We start from the raw sequence: 10,452 nt of genomic DNA, 5'->3' as shown, positions 1-10,452 counted from the left end.
GGGGGGGGGGGAAGAAGAGGATGTATATTGCTTTACATATTGTAAGATCAGAGAAGCGGGAAGGCCATATTGGCTGGCATGGTAAAGGTTGTCAAAAATATGAAAAGAAACAGTAGGTAATACCTGGGAAGAGGGGGTGAGATCAGACTCTGTGAGGTCGGGTCCGTATCTGCCTTTCGGTAGCTAGTTTGACCTTCTTTTTTTCCCCCCATCCAGTTGGCCCTGTCTTCATCAGGTGCGTACTCAGAGGAGATGAAGAGGGAAATGGGGAGGTCTGAGGAGTTGAAAGACCCTGCTGTGAACTGGAAACCACTTCATTTTCTCCCTCAGTGGCTGGAGACGCGGCCAGAGCGGCAAGAGTGCCCAGTGTGTAAAGCTGGGATCAGCAGAGAAAAGGTTGTCCCTCTTTATGGGCGAGGGAGCCAGAAGCCCCAGGACCCCAGGTGAGAGAGAGGGGGTGGGGTGGTGCTGAGGGAAGATGGCAGGCTTCTGCCCTGGGAGTGGGGTGTGGAAGGGGAGAGAATGTTTCTAATTGCTAGCCCCTCTCCTGTTCTTCAGATTGAAAACTCCACCCCGCCCTCAGGGCCAGCGACCAGCTCCAGAGAGCAGAGGGGTGAGTCTTGCCCGATTGTGTTCAATCCTTGCCAAAGATCTGCCTAGTTCTCCTCTGACTTTCTCCACCTCCCTAGGGATTCCAGCCATTTGGCGATACCGGGGGCTTTCACTTCTCATTTGGTGTCGGTGCTTTTCCCTTTGGCTTTTTCACCACCGTCTTCAACACCCATGAGCCATTCCGTCGGGGTACAGGTAAGAGCCTTCCCTCAGCTCAGGCCCCTTCCCAACCTAGGAGTGGATGCTTCTTCCACAGCTTTCCTCTCTCCTACAGGTGTGGATCTGGGACAGGGTCACCCGGCCTCCAGCTGGCAGGATTCCCTCTTCCTGTTTCTCGCCATCTTCTTCTTTTTCTGGCTGCTCAGTATTTGAGCTATGTCTCCTTCCTGCCCACCTCCAGCCAGAGGAGAATCAGTATTGGGGGTCCTTGCTGACCCTTCCTTACTCCTGGCCCCTCCTCCCCAACTCCTCTGTTTCTATTGGCTAAGGCCAACCCTGTCCACTTGCTAGGAGGGGGTGAGGAGGAGGAGTGGCATCTGTGCAGAGTATGGGAGAACCTTCTGCTCTCAACTCACTGAGTAGTGTCATAACTCCCAACTCTGGGACAGGAGGACAGACAGAAGAGAATGTCTGTTTCTTCTCTCTCCTGATCCTTTGCTTTCCCCCATGTTTATTGATTTGATGTTGAAAGATGGGCAAGGCTCCCTCTGACTCTCCCCTACTTTCCCCCTATTGATTTAACTTAATTTCGCTCTCCCCAGTGTCTAATATGGGTTCTGACTCTCAAGTGCTTTCTTCCCCTCACTACCTCCTTTATTATAAATTCAATAAACAAGGTGAGATGTATTGATGGGAGCTCTGCCCACCTTTGTCCTCACCTCCTTCCTTCCAGGACAGAAGCATCTTCTCCCCAACTTGAGTAAATATCTGGTGTGGGGAGGTGTGAGGGTGAGCTCCTCTTCTTCAAGGCTCTCAAGGATTCAGGGGGTGAGGGCGTCTCACACACACACACTCACACACACACACATACATGTGCACAAGAGCAAATGGGTAAGGTGTTTACTTATCACTATGGGAGGCTCTGGTTGTGGAAGCAAGTTTGGTGAGGTGGGGTACAGGTTATACAGGGGAGAACTGCTCTGGAGCCAGAACAGAGCAGGGGGAAGAAAAAAGGGGGCTGACGGTTGGGGTCTAGCTGTGCACCCCTCAAGGCCCTGCTGCACTGCTCTCAGCTGCCTCTGGCTCCACTGACTGATTCAGCTCTGCACGCTCCTCCTCTTCCTCCTGGTTTTCTGGGGCCTTCCTGGGGAGGGGGATTGGGGAGAATTGTGCACATGGTTTCTAGCACTCCATCATTCCTCCCCCCACACCCCTTCTTGCTGCCTGGAGGTCCCAAGTCTGAGGTGTTTTCTCCACTCACCTCTCCTCTCTTCGGTGTCGCTGTCTTCGCCACATGATGGCCCCAATGAGCAGGGCGGCTATCCCCAGGCCTCCCAGGATCCCCAGGGTCAGGGCTACAGTTCCCAGTCCCTGCCCTTCCAAAGAGCCTGTAGAGAGATGGGGAGAAGTGAGGGCCCAGCCCCCACCACTCACCATTCCTTTCTTGTTGACCATCCATCCCCTAGTCACGTGGGCTCGTCTGCTTCCAGCCCCTCACCTGCGATTGGCTTGTCTGCTTCTGAAAGACAAAGTCAGAGCAAGTTAGAAGGGAAGGTCTCAGTTTGAGAGAAGGCTATTTAGTGGGAGCCCTGATGGCGTCTTTCCCTTTCTTCAGTTCAGAGGAGAGAGGGGATAGGCTGGACCGCTTTCTTGGGAGGGTTTGGGGCAGAGGAGGCCTGGATGTGGCTGCACTGAGGAGGGGTGGCGTGATTCTTGGGGACAGTGCCAGGATGGGCTAGGGAACTGGAGTCTGCACTGTCCCTTAACCCAGCCCCAGGATCCCTGGGGTTTGGAGAGAGGTCTCACCGATGATGACATGGACAGCAGGGCTTTCCTGGGGCTCATGGCTGGGATGGGTGGCCACACAGCTATAGGTTCCCTGGTCCTCAAGCTTCACCTTATGGAAGAGCAGCACAGGGGTGGGGGGAATGTGCAGGGGTATGCCCTGGGGAAAGAAGGGGGGCAGGAGACTTACATCTCCATACATCCCATACTCCTGTCTTTGTCTTCACATCCTCAGATAGTCTGTCATCTTTCCCAGCTTCTTGTCTGCCTCTCCATGAGCCTCCTGTCCTAGTTGCCAGTGATGTGTCTGTCTACTTCCCAGTCCCCTCTCCAGGTCACTCACATCCTTGATCCAGTGGATTTGAAGGGAGGACTGGGCAGGGGTTTCACAGGTCAGGGTCAGGGTACCACCGAGAACTACTTTTCCACCTTCTGGCTGTACCATCACTTGGACCTCCGGAGGCACAGGCTCTGGGGCAGAGGGCATGAAGTTGAGAGTTATACCTGTGTGTGGTGCCAGTGGCCATGGGCTTAACTCGTCCCTCTCTGAGGGCCTCCACTCACCCCAGACTGTGAGCTGGATGGGGGCTGTGTGTAGGGCCCGACGCCGGGGAAGTCCAGGGCTGAAGCTACAGGAGAAGGTGGGGTGGGGAGCTCCTCCCTGGCCTGGGATCACCGTCAGCTCCGACTGGAGTGTGAAAAGCCCTGTCTTAGGATGTCTCCTGGTCTCTTCCTGCACAGACACTCCTATGGCGGGGAGGGGAAGACAAGGCAAGATATGCCAGGGTGGGTGTGGGGGAGCAATCAGAAAGAAAGCAGCTGGGAGGGGGGACTTTGGGACTTACCTTTGCCGTCAGGTATGAGAGGTTTCCCGTCTGAGTGCCAGTTAAGAGTCCCTGCAGGATAGCCCCCCTCAGACACACATGTCCCCACCTGGGGAAAGAGTGACGTTCGTCATCTTTGAAAATAAGAGACTACACACACACACACACACAGCTTACACCCCCTTCCTCTTCTCAGGACTGCTTTCTACTTCCCCCCTTTCTCCCACTACCTTATTGGGTACACCAGCCATGAGTTCAGAGGCAGGATTGATAATTTCTGGCTTTCCAGGAGTCTCTGAAGGAGGGAAAATTTCAATCAGAGGCTGCAGCTTTGAAGACACGCGCAGGTGTGGGAACTGGGGCTGCTGAAGTCACAGGTTCTCACACACCAGGGCCAAGGAATCAAGGGCTGGGGTTGAAGGCTTTTCCTTAGATGAGAGGTGGGCCATGGAGAAGGCCCTGGAACTCTTACGGTAGACTCGGACTTGGTAGGCAGACCTCGTCTCCTTTCCCTTCCTGCTTGTTGCCCGGCACCGGAAAGTCCCCTCATCCTGGATCCCTACTGCCGGCAGGAGGAGGGAGCCGTTGGGGAGCACTCGAGCTACGCTGTCCCAGGAGCCTCCCTGAGGAGACAGGACCTTCCAAGCTTCTGTCCGACCTGTGTTCTGGGGACAGAGGAGAGGGGACTGAACAGTGCAAGTCCTTTGGGAAAGGACTCGTTTGACGGGGAGGTGGGGAAGCGAAATCATCCCTGGTCTCTGGAGGTGGGGAAGCTGTGGCAGAAGCCCTGCTTACCAGTTTCCATTCCAGCTGCTGGGGTGGTTTCTTGGGGGCTCCCCTACAGTTGAGCACCAGTGGCTTCCCAATCCGGGCTGTGATGTTTCGGTCGCCTCCTACTGCCCCTGGGAGACAGTACAATGGTGGAGGGGTAGGTGGGAAAGGGAGAGCTAACAAAACTAGGACAAGATGGGTGAGGGAGCTTGAAAAGCAGTGCCCGGGTTCCAGGAAAAGTTCTGGGCAGATGTGGGGAGGGGGATGAAGTGCTTTCTGCAGGGAGGATTGGTGTGAGGGGAGTGGCTCACCCCACAGACTGAGGACCAGCACCCAGGCTCCTGCCGCTGCCCCTGCTGCCATCCTGCTTCCTTCCCAGGCTCCTGGTTCTGTCTGCCCCTCAGTGCTGTGGCCACCGCCCTAGGTGGGGCTTGTACCTCTCCCCTACCCCCCGTCTTTCCGTCCTGTCCCGCCACAGGGAATGCTAGGAATTCATGCTTCTTGGACAAGAGTCCTTCAGGTACGAGGAGAAACAATTATCACCCTACCCTTAGGCACTGCGTCTCTGGGCATAGCCACATCCATGGGGGTGGGGAGTGTACCTCCTCGGATCTCTCATTACTCAGAACCCCCAACTCATTCCATCAGTCCACCGAGGGCTTGCCTGGTGGACGACTGGAGCCCCATATTGCTTAGGTAAGGTTGCTGGGCAACAGGGTTCAGGCCTGGCTGTTTCCCTTGGGGAGGGTTGAGGGTGAACCATGGGACCTGGCTGGTGAGGGCAAGGCTGGGAGGAGTCGGGGGAAACACCTGTTTGGGGCTTTATGAGAGAAAGATTTTATTCTGGGGTTTCTCATGTTTTTGAAAATAATGCTCAACTAAACCCAGGGAAAAAAGAAATTTCTTTATTTAAAACTGCGTGGTTTTTCTTCTTTTCTGTGAAACTACAAGTTTACAAGTGAGGCGAGAACTGCCCCCGGCCCGTGCCTCCCGCCCACCACCCATCACATATCTAATCTGCTCCTCTCCAGTCCTGCCTGAATCTTTGACAGGAGAGGTTCCCCACTAGGACAGTCTTGTAAAATCCTGAGGATGTTTGAGGGGCTCAGATGGTGGGGTTCTGGCCAAGGATGGGACATTGGTGATTTTACTTTCCCCCACACCTGGCTTTTTGTATCCTCCCTCCTCTCTCCCCCCACCCTCGATTTTGTACTGAGAAAAAAGAATGCCTTGTTTCTGGGGAAATTGAGGGAGATACATATACAAGCACCCCAACCCACATTTAACATATTTGGCAATAACCCCTTCCCCATTCTTCCCCTTCCAGCCTGCAAATAGTAGTTTAGAAAGAAGATTTAAAGACGTGTCACTCACAGGGGAAGGTGGCACTTCCTCGAAATTACTGAGTCCAGCCCTGCCCAAGGGTTGTGTGGCGGGGAGGGAGGGGGGATAGGTCAGCAGAGCAAGCCCCTGACTACCGCCACACCAAACAGCAGAGAGCTGCCTGCATAAGCAAAGAACATCGAAGCAATTTTAGGGGGGCAGGCTTGGTGCCCTGCTAAACATACTTTCTGATGCACAGGACTGGAGCCAGGTGGGCCTCTTTACAAATTCTATTTGTTCCCCTTTCTCTTATGACCCCTTTGGCTATCACCCCTAACATGGGAAAGCAAGAAAAAAAAAAATCAATATATTTATAAAAACATCTACTTCCCCAAACTAAAAATTAAGAACCGATAACAGCAACAAAAAAATTTAAAAAGTACAGATGGATCCCAGGGTTTTGTTTCTTTCCTTAAAAAAAAAAAAAAAAAAAAAAAAAAATCAACCCCAAAGCCCAGTCAACAATTCCCTAAAGTAGCAGAAACTCCCTCCGAGGTAGATATCTGAGTCAGACACTCTCGTCCACCGAGCGATTCTATTGGTTTAAGATGAGCTGCGTATGAGGTAATAAAGCCATCTGGAGGGGCAGGGGGTGGGGAGGCACAGGGTTCACGGCCCATGTCCTCTGTCCAGAAGTTGTGTCCCCAGTTTTGGCATCTCTGGTCAGGCAGGGCTGGCTTCTCCACAGATCCCAGAGCAGATAAGTGGGGTGGGGGAGGGAGAGTGAGGGAGCCCAGGGAAAGAGACAGAAACAGAAAATGGTATGGCAGGTAGAGCAAAAGGAAAGCGATCTGAACAACAGGATTCTGGGTGTATGGTTTGTGTGTGAGAGAAAGGGGGAGAAAAAAGACTGAAAAAAAGGAAAAAAGGGGGAGAGAGACCCCATTCTCCCCTTAGGGGACCCCATTCTCCCTGCCACGTAGTCAGCACCCCCAGCACTGAGAGTCTCATTGGGGAAGGGATGACCCCATTTGCCCTTCTCTGTCTTGTGCTTCTCCTGTGTCTGGGGTTTGTCCTCTGGATGCCTGTGTCCTCTTCACGAGTCGCCTTGTGCACCCCCACCCCTGTGGCCCTGAGGGGCAAGATCAGTTGGAAGTGTCAGAGTGAACGCTCCCTGGTCCCTCTGTCGGAGAGGTCACTGAGGATGGGGTTACAGCCTCCTGCCAGCCACCGTTTGCCTGGAAAAAGAGAGAGCCGGTTGGGGCAGGGCTCTGGGAAATCCAGTGTGAGAGACAACGCTGCCAGGGGAAAGGCCGTCCTGTCCAGGTGAGAGGTGGTCAAAGGGAGCGTCAGGTCTGCACTCACCCTCATTTCCCGAGGGCTGTACATCTGGCCTCCCGCAAGGTTATCCCCGTAGCCCCCTGGCCCCATTGAGTGTCGGAGCGATTCCACCTGCAGGCAGCAAAGAAGGGTATGACACAGTGAGGAGTCTCATACCCTGAAGAGAGGGAAACCAAGTTCGGGAAAGCCCTACTCGAGGGGAGATGGGCCACCTGACCTGGGAAGCAGAGTAGGAATCTCCGTTGAGCCCGGGCATCCCCAGAAACATGTCTCCGGATCCTGAGAGATTGAAAGAGCCGCCAGAGCCTTGGAGCAGAGAGGAAATTAGGGAAGAGTGTAACAGAGCCTGTGACGACAGACAGGAGACTCCCCACAGTTCTGTTTCCAAAAAGCCCTCTGAACTAGTTCTGGGGGTGTGCCACAGTGCACAACTTGCCCCTAAGACATTGCAACACTCCGAGGAGCAGGCCATTGCTGAGCCTTCCCCTCCCTCCCTGGCCACTTGCTGGAAGACAGGCAGAAGTAACTTCGCTGGGTGGCCTTTGTCCCCTGACATCACCCCATCTCAGCTAGGTCCCTCTCACCCCAAAAGGCCCCCTCTCTGCTGTGATCCTGCCTAGACAGGAAGTGGAAACAAAGGCAGGAAGTGTGCAAGATAGCCAGCCAGGATGGCAGCGGGGTCTACCTGCAGAAGAAGGGGGTGTTGGGGAGCTGGTGCGGCTGTGGCCCCCCTGGGTGACTGACACGGCCGTCTTGACGGCATAGATGTTTGCCTCCTCTTGGAACTTTCCAATATTTTTCTTATAGCGAATCCGCTTGTTGCCAAACCAGTTGGAGACCTGTGGGGTATGGAGTAGAAAGGAGGGTCAGGTGGAGACCTTTCCCCCTGTAAGCCCCTCAGTCAGTAGAATCAGAGAGCATTTAACCTGAAACCCACCCCCCACCCCAAGCCTCCCCAGTACCTGAGAGACAGTGATGCCGCACTTCTTGGCGAGCTCCTCCTTAGCCTCCTCACTAGGATATGGGTTACTCAGGTGGGAGTAGAAATACTCGTTGAGGACCTCAGTGGCCTGTTTGCTGAAGTTGCGGCGTTTTCGTCTACGGAGGAGGGAGAGTGGCGGTGAGGAGGCCGGCTGTCCCCGCAGGGCCTCCACCCTGCACCACGCTAGAGGGTGCCCTGCACGGAGCACCGTGGCGAGGAACGCGGTGGCCCAGAGGCTTGGAGAAGAGCGGGAAGGTGCCCCACCTGGCATCCAGGAAGCGGGAGCGCAGGATCATGACGGCCTCACAGGTGCTCTGCTTGAGCTGCATCTGGATGGCGCTGAACTTGCGGTGGATGATGCTCACCATGCGCTCCATCTCCTTGGGGGCCACGGGCCGGGTGCGGCTCTGCTCCCGCAGCAGGTTCATGACGTGCGTCGTGAACTCGTTACATGCCTGCGGCGGGGCCGGGGCGCTGTGAGGAGGGGGCCCTCTGGCCTTGGGGCTCCCCGCCAGGGCCTCTCCTCGCACCCGTTCCGGCCCGGTCTCCTCACCTGCTCGTACTTCTCCAGCTCCGAGTGGTAGATGTGGCGGATCTGGGCAAGTTTGCTGCGATAGTCGGAGTGTTCGATGGAGTTGTCAGGGGACACGCCGCCCCCGGAGGCTGCCGCGGCTGCAGCTGCTGCGGCTGAGCCCCCCCCCTTCTCAGGCCCAGCCACACCCTCTGCCAGAAGCATGTTGTCCAGGCGCATCAGCTGTGGGTCCACCGGCTCCTCCTCTTGGGAGCTTCGAATGCTGAGGCCTAGCATGCAGGCGAGTGAACTTAGGGACCCGGGGAACCCAGAGCCAGCTCTCAGGCCTCCTGGTGTCTCCTGGAGACCCAAGTTTCCAGGCTTTGGTCCCCTCCCCAGTTCCCCTTAGCAACTTCCGTAACCCCTACTGTCCCCAGGGCCCCGAGATGTCAAACTCTTGGCCTGAGTCCTATAAAGAACAGGGTTCAGTCCCCAGAGGTGAGGAATCAGAGGGGACCCACGTACCGGTTTTTTCCTTGATTTCACACAGGACACTAAAGAGAGCAGGCTTCATGCGGTGGCAGTTGAGGGCATGTTTCCTTGGGAGGAAGGGGAAAGAACGGTTGAGGAGCTACANGAGGGGGGGGGGGCATGAGGGTGAGCCTGGGAACAAGAAGGGAGGTAGAAAGTGGGGGTGGGGGCAGAATGGAGTTGGGGGAGTTGTTGGGGAGAGATCAGCTCCTGGAATGTGGAGATGTGGGGAAGCTGCTTGGCTTTAGGAAGATGGAGGGAAGGTGCAGGCAGCAAGATAAAGGCACCGTGGGCATGCACGGGGCTGTGGGAAATGGGTCTAGAAGGGGAATTTGGGGGTGACTGCTGACACAAAGGTGACCAGGTATATTTCAGAGGAAAAGAGATGGAGACTGCGAAAAGAGTCAGAGTTTGAGGTGCCAGAGAGGGGGTGGGGGAGTTCAATACAGATGTGTATGGAGGGTCCTGGGACTGAGCAAGGTGGGGGGCTGATGCTCCTAGTGTCTGGCTGAGCAGGGGCCGAGGGCTGGGTGAGGACCTCTGGAGGCTGGGCCATGGTGAAGAGGAGTGGTAGGAGCTTTGGGGAGGGCTGAGGTCTGGAGAGGATGGGGGTGGGCTGGGTGGAGAGTTAGGAAGACAGCATAGCAGTTTCTTAGTCTGAGAGCCAGAACAGGGCTCTCTGGAGGTGGAACGATGTTCCAGGGGAATATGGGAGTCAGTGAGAGGTTGGGGGGAGGGCAGTGAGACCACCCTGGGCTCCCCTCTTTGAAGATTTCAGGGTCCGGTGGTGAAGGGAGGTTTGAGAGGGATGGCTTATCGTGGGGCTCCCAGGAGTAAGGAGAGAAGAGAGCTATAGGATCCTGGAGAGGGTCCTGGAGTGGGGGGTGGGGGTGGGGACTCCCAGAAGATTCAGAGCTTGTGAATGGGGCTTCTGCTGGGTCTGTGTAGGGTCCCGGGGTGGGGGCACTCACTTGGCCTGGGCCTCGTCCAGGCTCTGGTCGGTGATGGTCATTATCTGCTGCAGAATGTCCCCGATGTCTTGCTTCCCTCGGCCTCCCGGGACCCCCCCGCTTCCCCCACCGGGGTCTCCGCCGCCGGGAGGCTCGCCAGGGCCCCCAGGCTCCCCACCCACCAATCCCAGGACCCCCCGGCCCCCGCCTGGAGGGGGCGGCCCCAGCAGCCGCTCGTCCATAGTTGGGGGGGGGCCCTGAGGCCCCCTCCCTTCTCCGCCCCTCCCCCCGCCTGGTTACTTCCCCCCCCAAACTCGGTGGGGCCGCTGCTCCCTCCGCCCCAGCCCCCACCCGTTTCCCCCCTCCCGGCTCCCCCTGGAGGTTCACCCCGGCCCTGAAGGGAGACCTGGGGTACCGGCTGGGCCCCCCACAGGAGACCCCGGCCCCCGGCGGCGGAGAAAATGGAGCCGGAGAGAGAGAGGAGGCCCAAGCGGGGGTGTGTGTGAGAGAGAGAGGGAGGAGGGAGGAGGGAGAAGGGGGGGAGCGAGGGAGGGAGGTTGGGGGAGGGGAGCCGGGGAGGAAGAGGAGGGGAGAAGAGAGGAGGAACAGGGAGGAGCTGGGGGCGGAGAGAGACACACAGAAACAGAGGAACTGGGACCGAGT

At 56.5% G+C, this 10,452-nt stretch overlaps 3 protein-coding genes across 4 annotated transcripts in view; 1 reads left to right on the top strand and 2 right to left on the bottom strand.

Annotated features, from left to right (window-relative positions):
• RNF5 (ring finger protein 5) overlaps positions 1 to 1,458 on the top strand; it is a 2,458-nt gene extending 1,000 nt beyond the window's left edge. Inside the window, exons 2-6 of one of the 2 annotated variants that reach the window (XM_008711850.2) lie at positions 217 to 235; positions 331 to 443; positions 559 to 613; positions 690 to 807; positions 887 to 1,458. In XM_008711850.2, coding sequence (XP_008710072.1) covers positions 217 to 235; positions 331 to 443; positions 559 to 613; positions 690 to 807; positions 887 to 984 — 403 coding nt within the window. In that variant the 3' untranslated portion in view covers positions 985 to 1,458. Of the gene's footprint in view, positions 1 to 216; positions 444 to 558; positions 614 to 689; positions 808 to 886 lie in introns of both variants that reach the window. The other variant, XM_040644796.1, reaches the window with a different exon arrangement.
• A 187-nt stretch (positions 1,459 to 1,645) lies between these two features.
• Positions 1,646 to 4,903, bottom strand: AGER (advanced glycosylation end-product specific receptor). Its single transcript, XM_040644792.1, has 10 exons — positions 4,176 to 4,903; positions 3,853 to 4,045; positions 3,611 to 3,675; positions 3,402 to 3,489; positions 3,121 to 3,303; positions 2,900 to 3,027; positions 2,578 to 2,716; positions 2,270 to 2,290; positions 2,033 to 2,159; positions 1,646 to 1,915 (listed from the first exon to the last, which is right to left on the bottom strand). The coding sequence occupies exons 1-10, from the start codon at positions 4,512 to 4,514 to the stop codon at positions 1,819 to 1,821; spliced, it is 1,380 nt and encodes a 459-aa protein (XP_040500726.1). The 5' UTR covers positions 4,515 to 4,903; the 3' UTR covers positions 1,646 to 1,818.
• Positions 4,904 to 5,040: 137 nt separating this feature from the next.
• On the bottom strand, positions 5,041 to 10,031 carry PBX2 (PBX homeobox 2). The gene is made up of 9 exons (XM_008711848.2): positions 9,811 to 10,031; positions 8,834 to 8,907; positions 8,351 to 8,598; positions 8,062 to 8,252; positions 7,778 to 7,913; positions 7,501 to 7,654; positions 7,033 to 7,121; positions 6,840 to 6,926; positions 5,041 to 6,712 (listed from the first exon to the last, which is right to left on the bottom strand). The coding sequence occupies exons 1-9, from the start codon at positions 10,029 to 10,031 to the stop codon at positions 6,620 to 6,622; spliced, it is 1,293 nt and encodes a 430-aa protein (XP_008710070.2). The 3' UTR covers positions 5,041 to 6,619.
• Positions 10,032 to 10,452: the final 421 nt, after the last annotated feature.

This window comes from Ursus maritimus, unplaced genomic scaffold, assembly GCF_017311325.1.
Source record: "Ursus maritimus isolate PB19 unplaced genomic scaffold, ASM1731132v1 scaffold_30, whole genome shotgun sequence".
Taxonomy (NCBI): Eukaryota; Metazoa; Chordata; class Mammalia; order Carnivora; family Ursidae; genus Ursus; species Ursus maritimus.
This window is presented reverse-complemented; position numbering and strand designations above follow the sequence as displayed.

Bases quoted from the DNA above. Each gene is read 5' to 3' on its own strand.
- AGER (XM_040644792.1), bottom strand. From the start codon at position 4,514: ATGGCAGCAGGGGCAGCGGCAGGAGCCTGGGTGCTGGTCCTCAGTCTG. The intron at 3,304-3,401 runs GTAAGTCCCAAA...TCCCCGCCATAG, and splicing joins TCTCATACCTGACGGCAAAG to GAGTGTCTGTGCAGGAAGAG. The intron at 3,028-3,120 runs GTGAGTGGAGGC...CCTCTGCCCCAG, and splicing joins CATCCAGCTCACAGTCTGGG to AGCCTGTGCCTCCGGAGGTC.
- PBX2 (XM_008711848.2), bottom strand. From the start codon at position 10,031: ATGGACGAGCGGCTGCTGGGGCCGCCCCCTCCAGGCGGGGGCCGGGGG. The intron at 8,253-8,350 runs GTGAGGAGACCG...GCCCCGCCGCAG, and splicing joins AGCTGGAGAAGTACGAGCAG to GCATGTAACGAGTTCACGAC. The intron at 7,655-7,777 runs GTACTGGGGAGG...CATACCCCACAG, and splicing joins GCGGCATCACTGTCTCTCAG to GTCTCCAACTGGTTTGGCAA.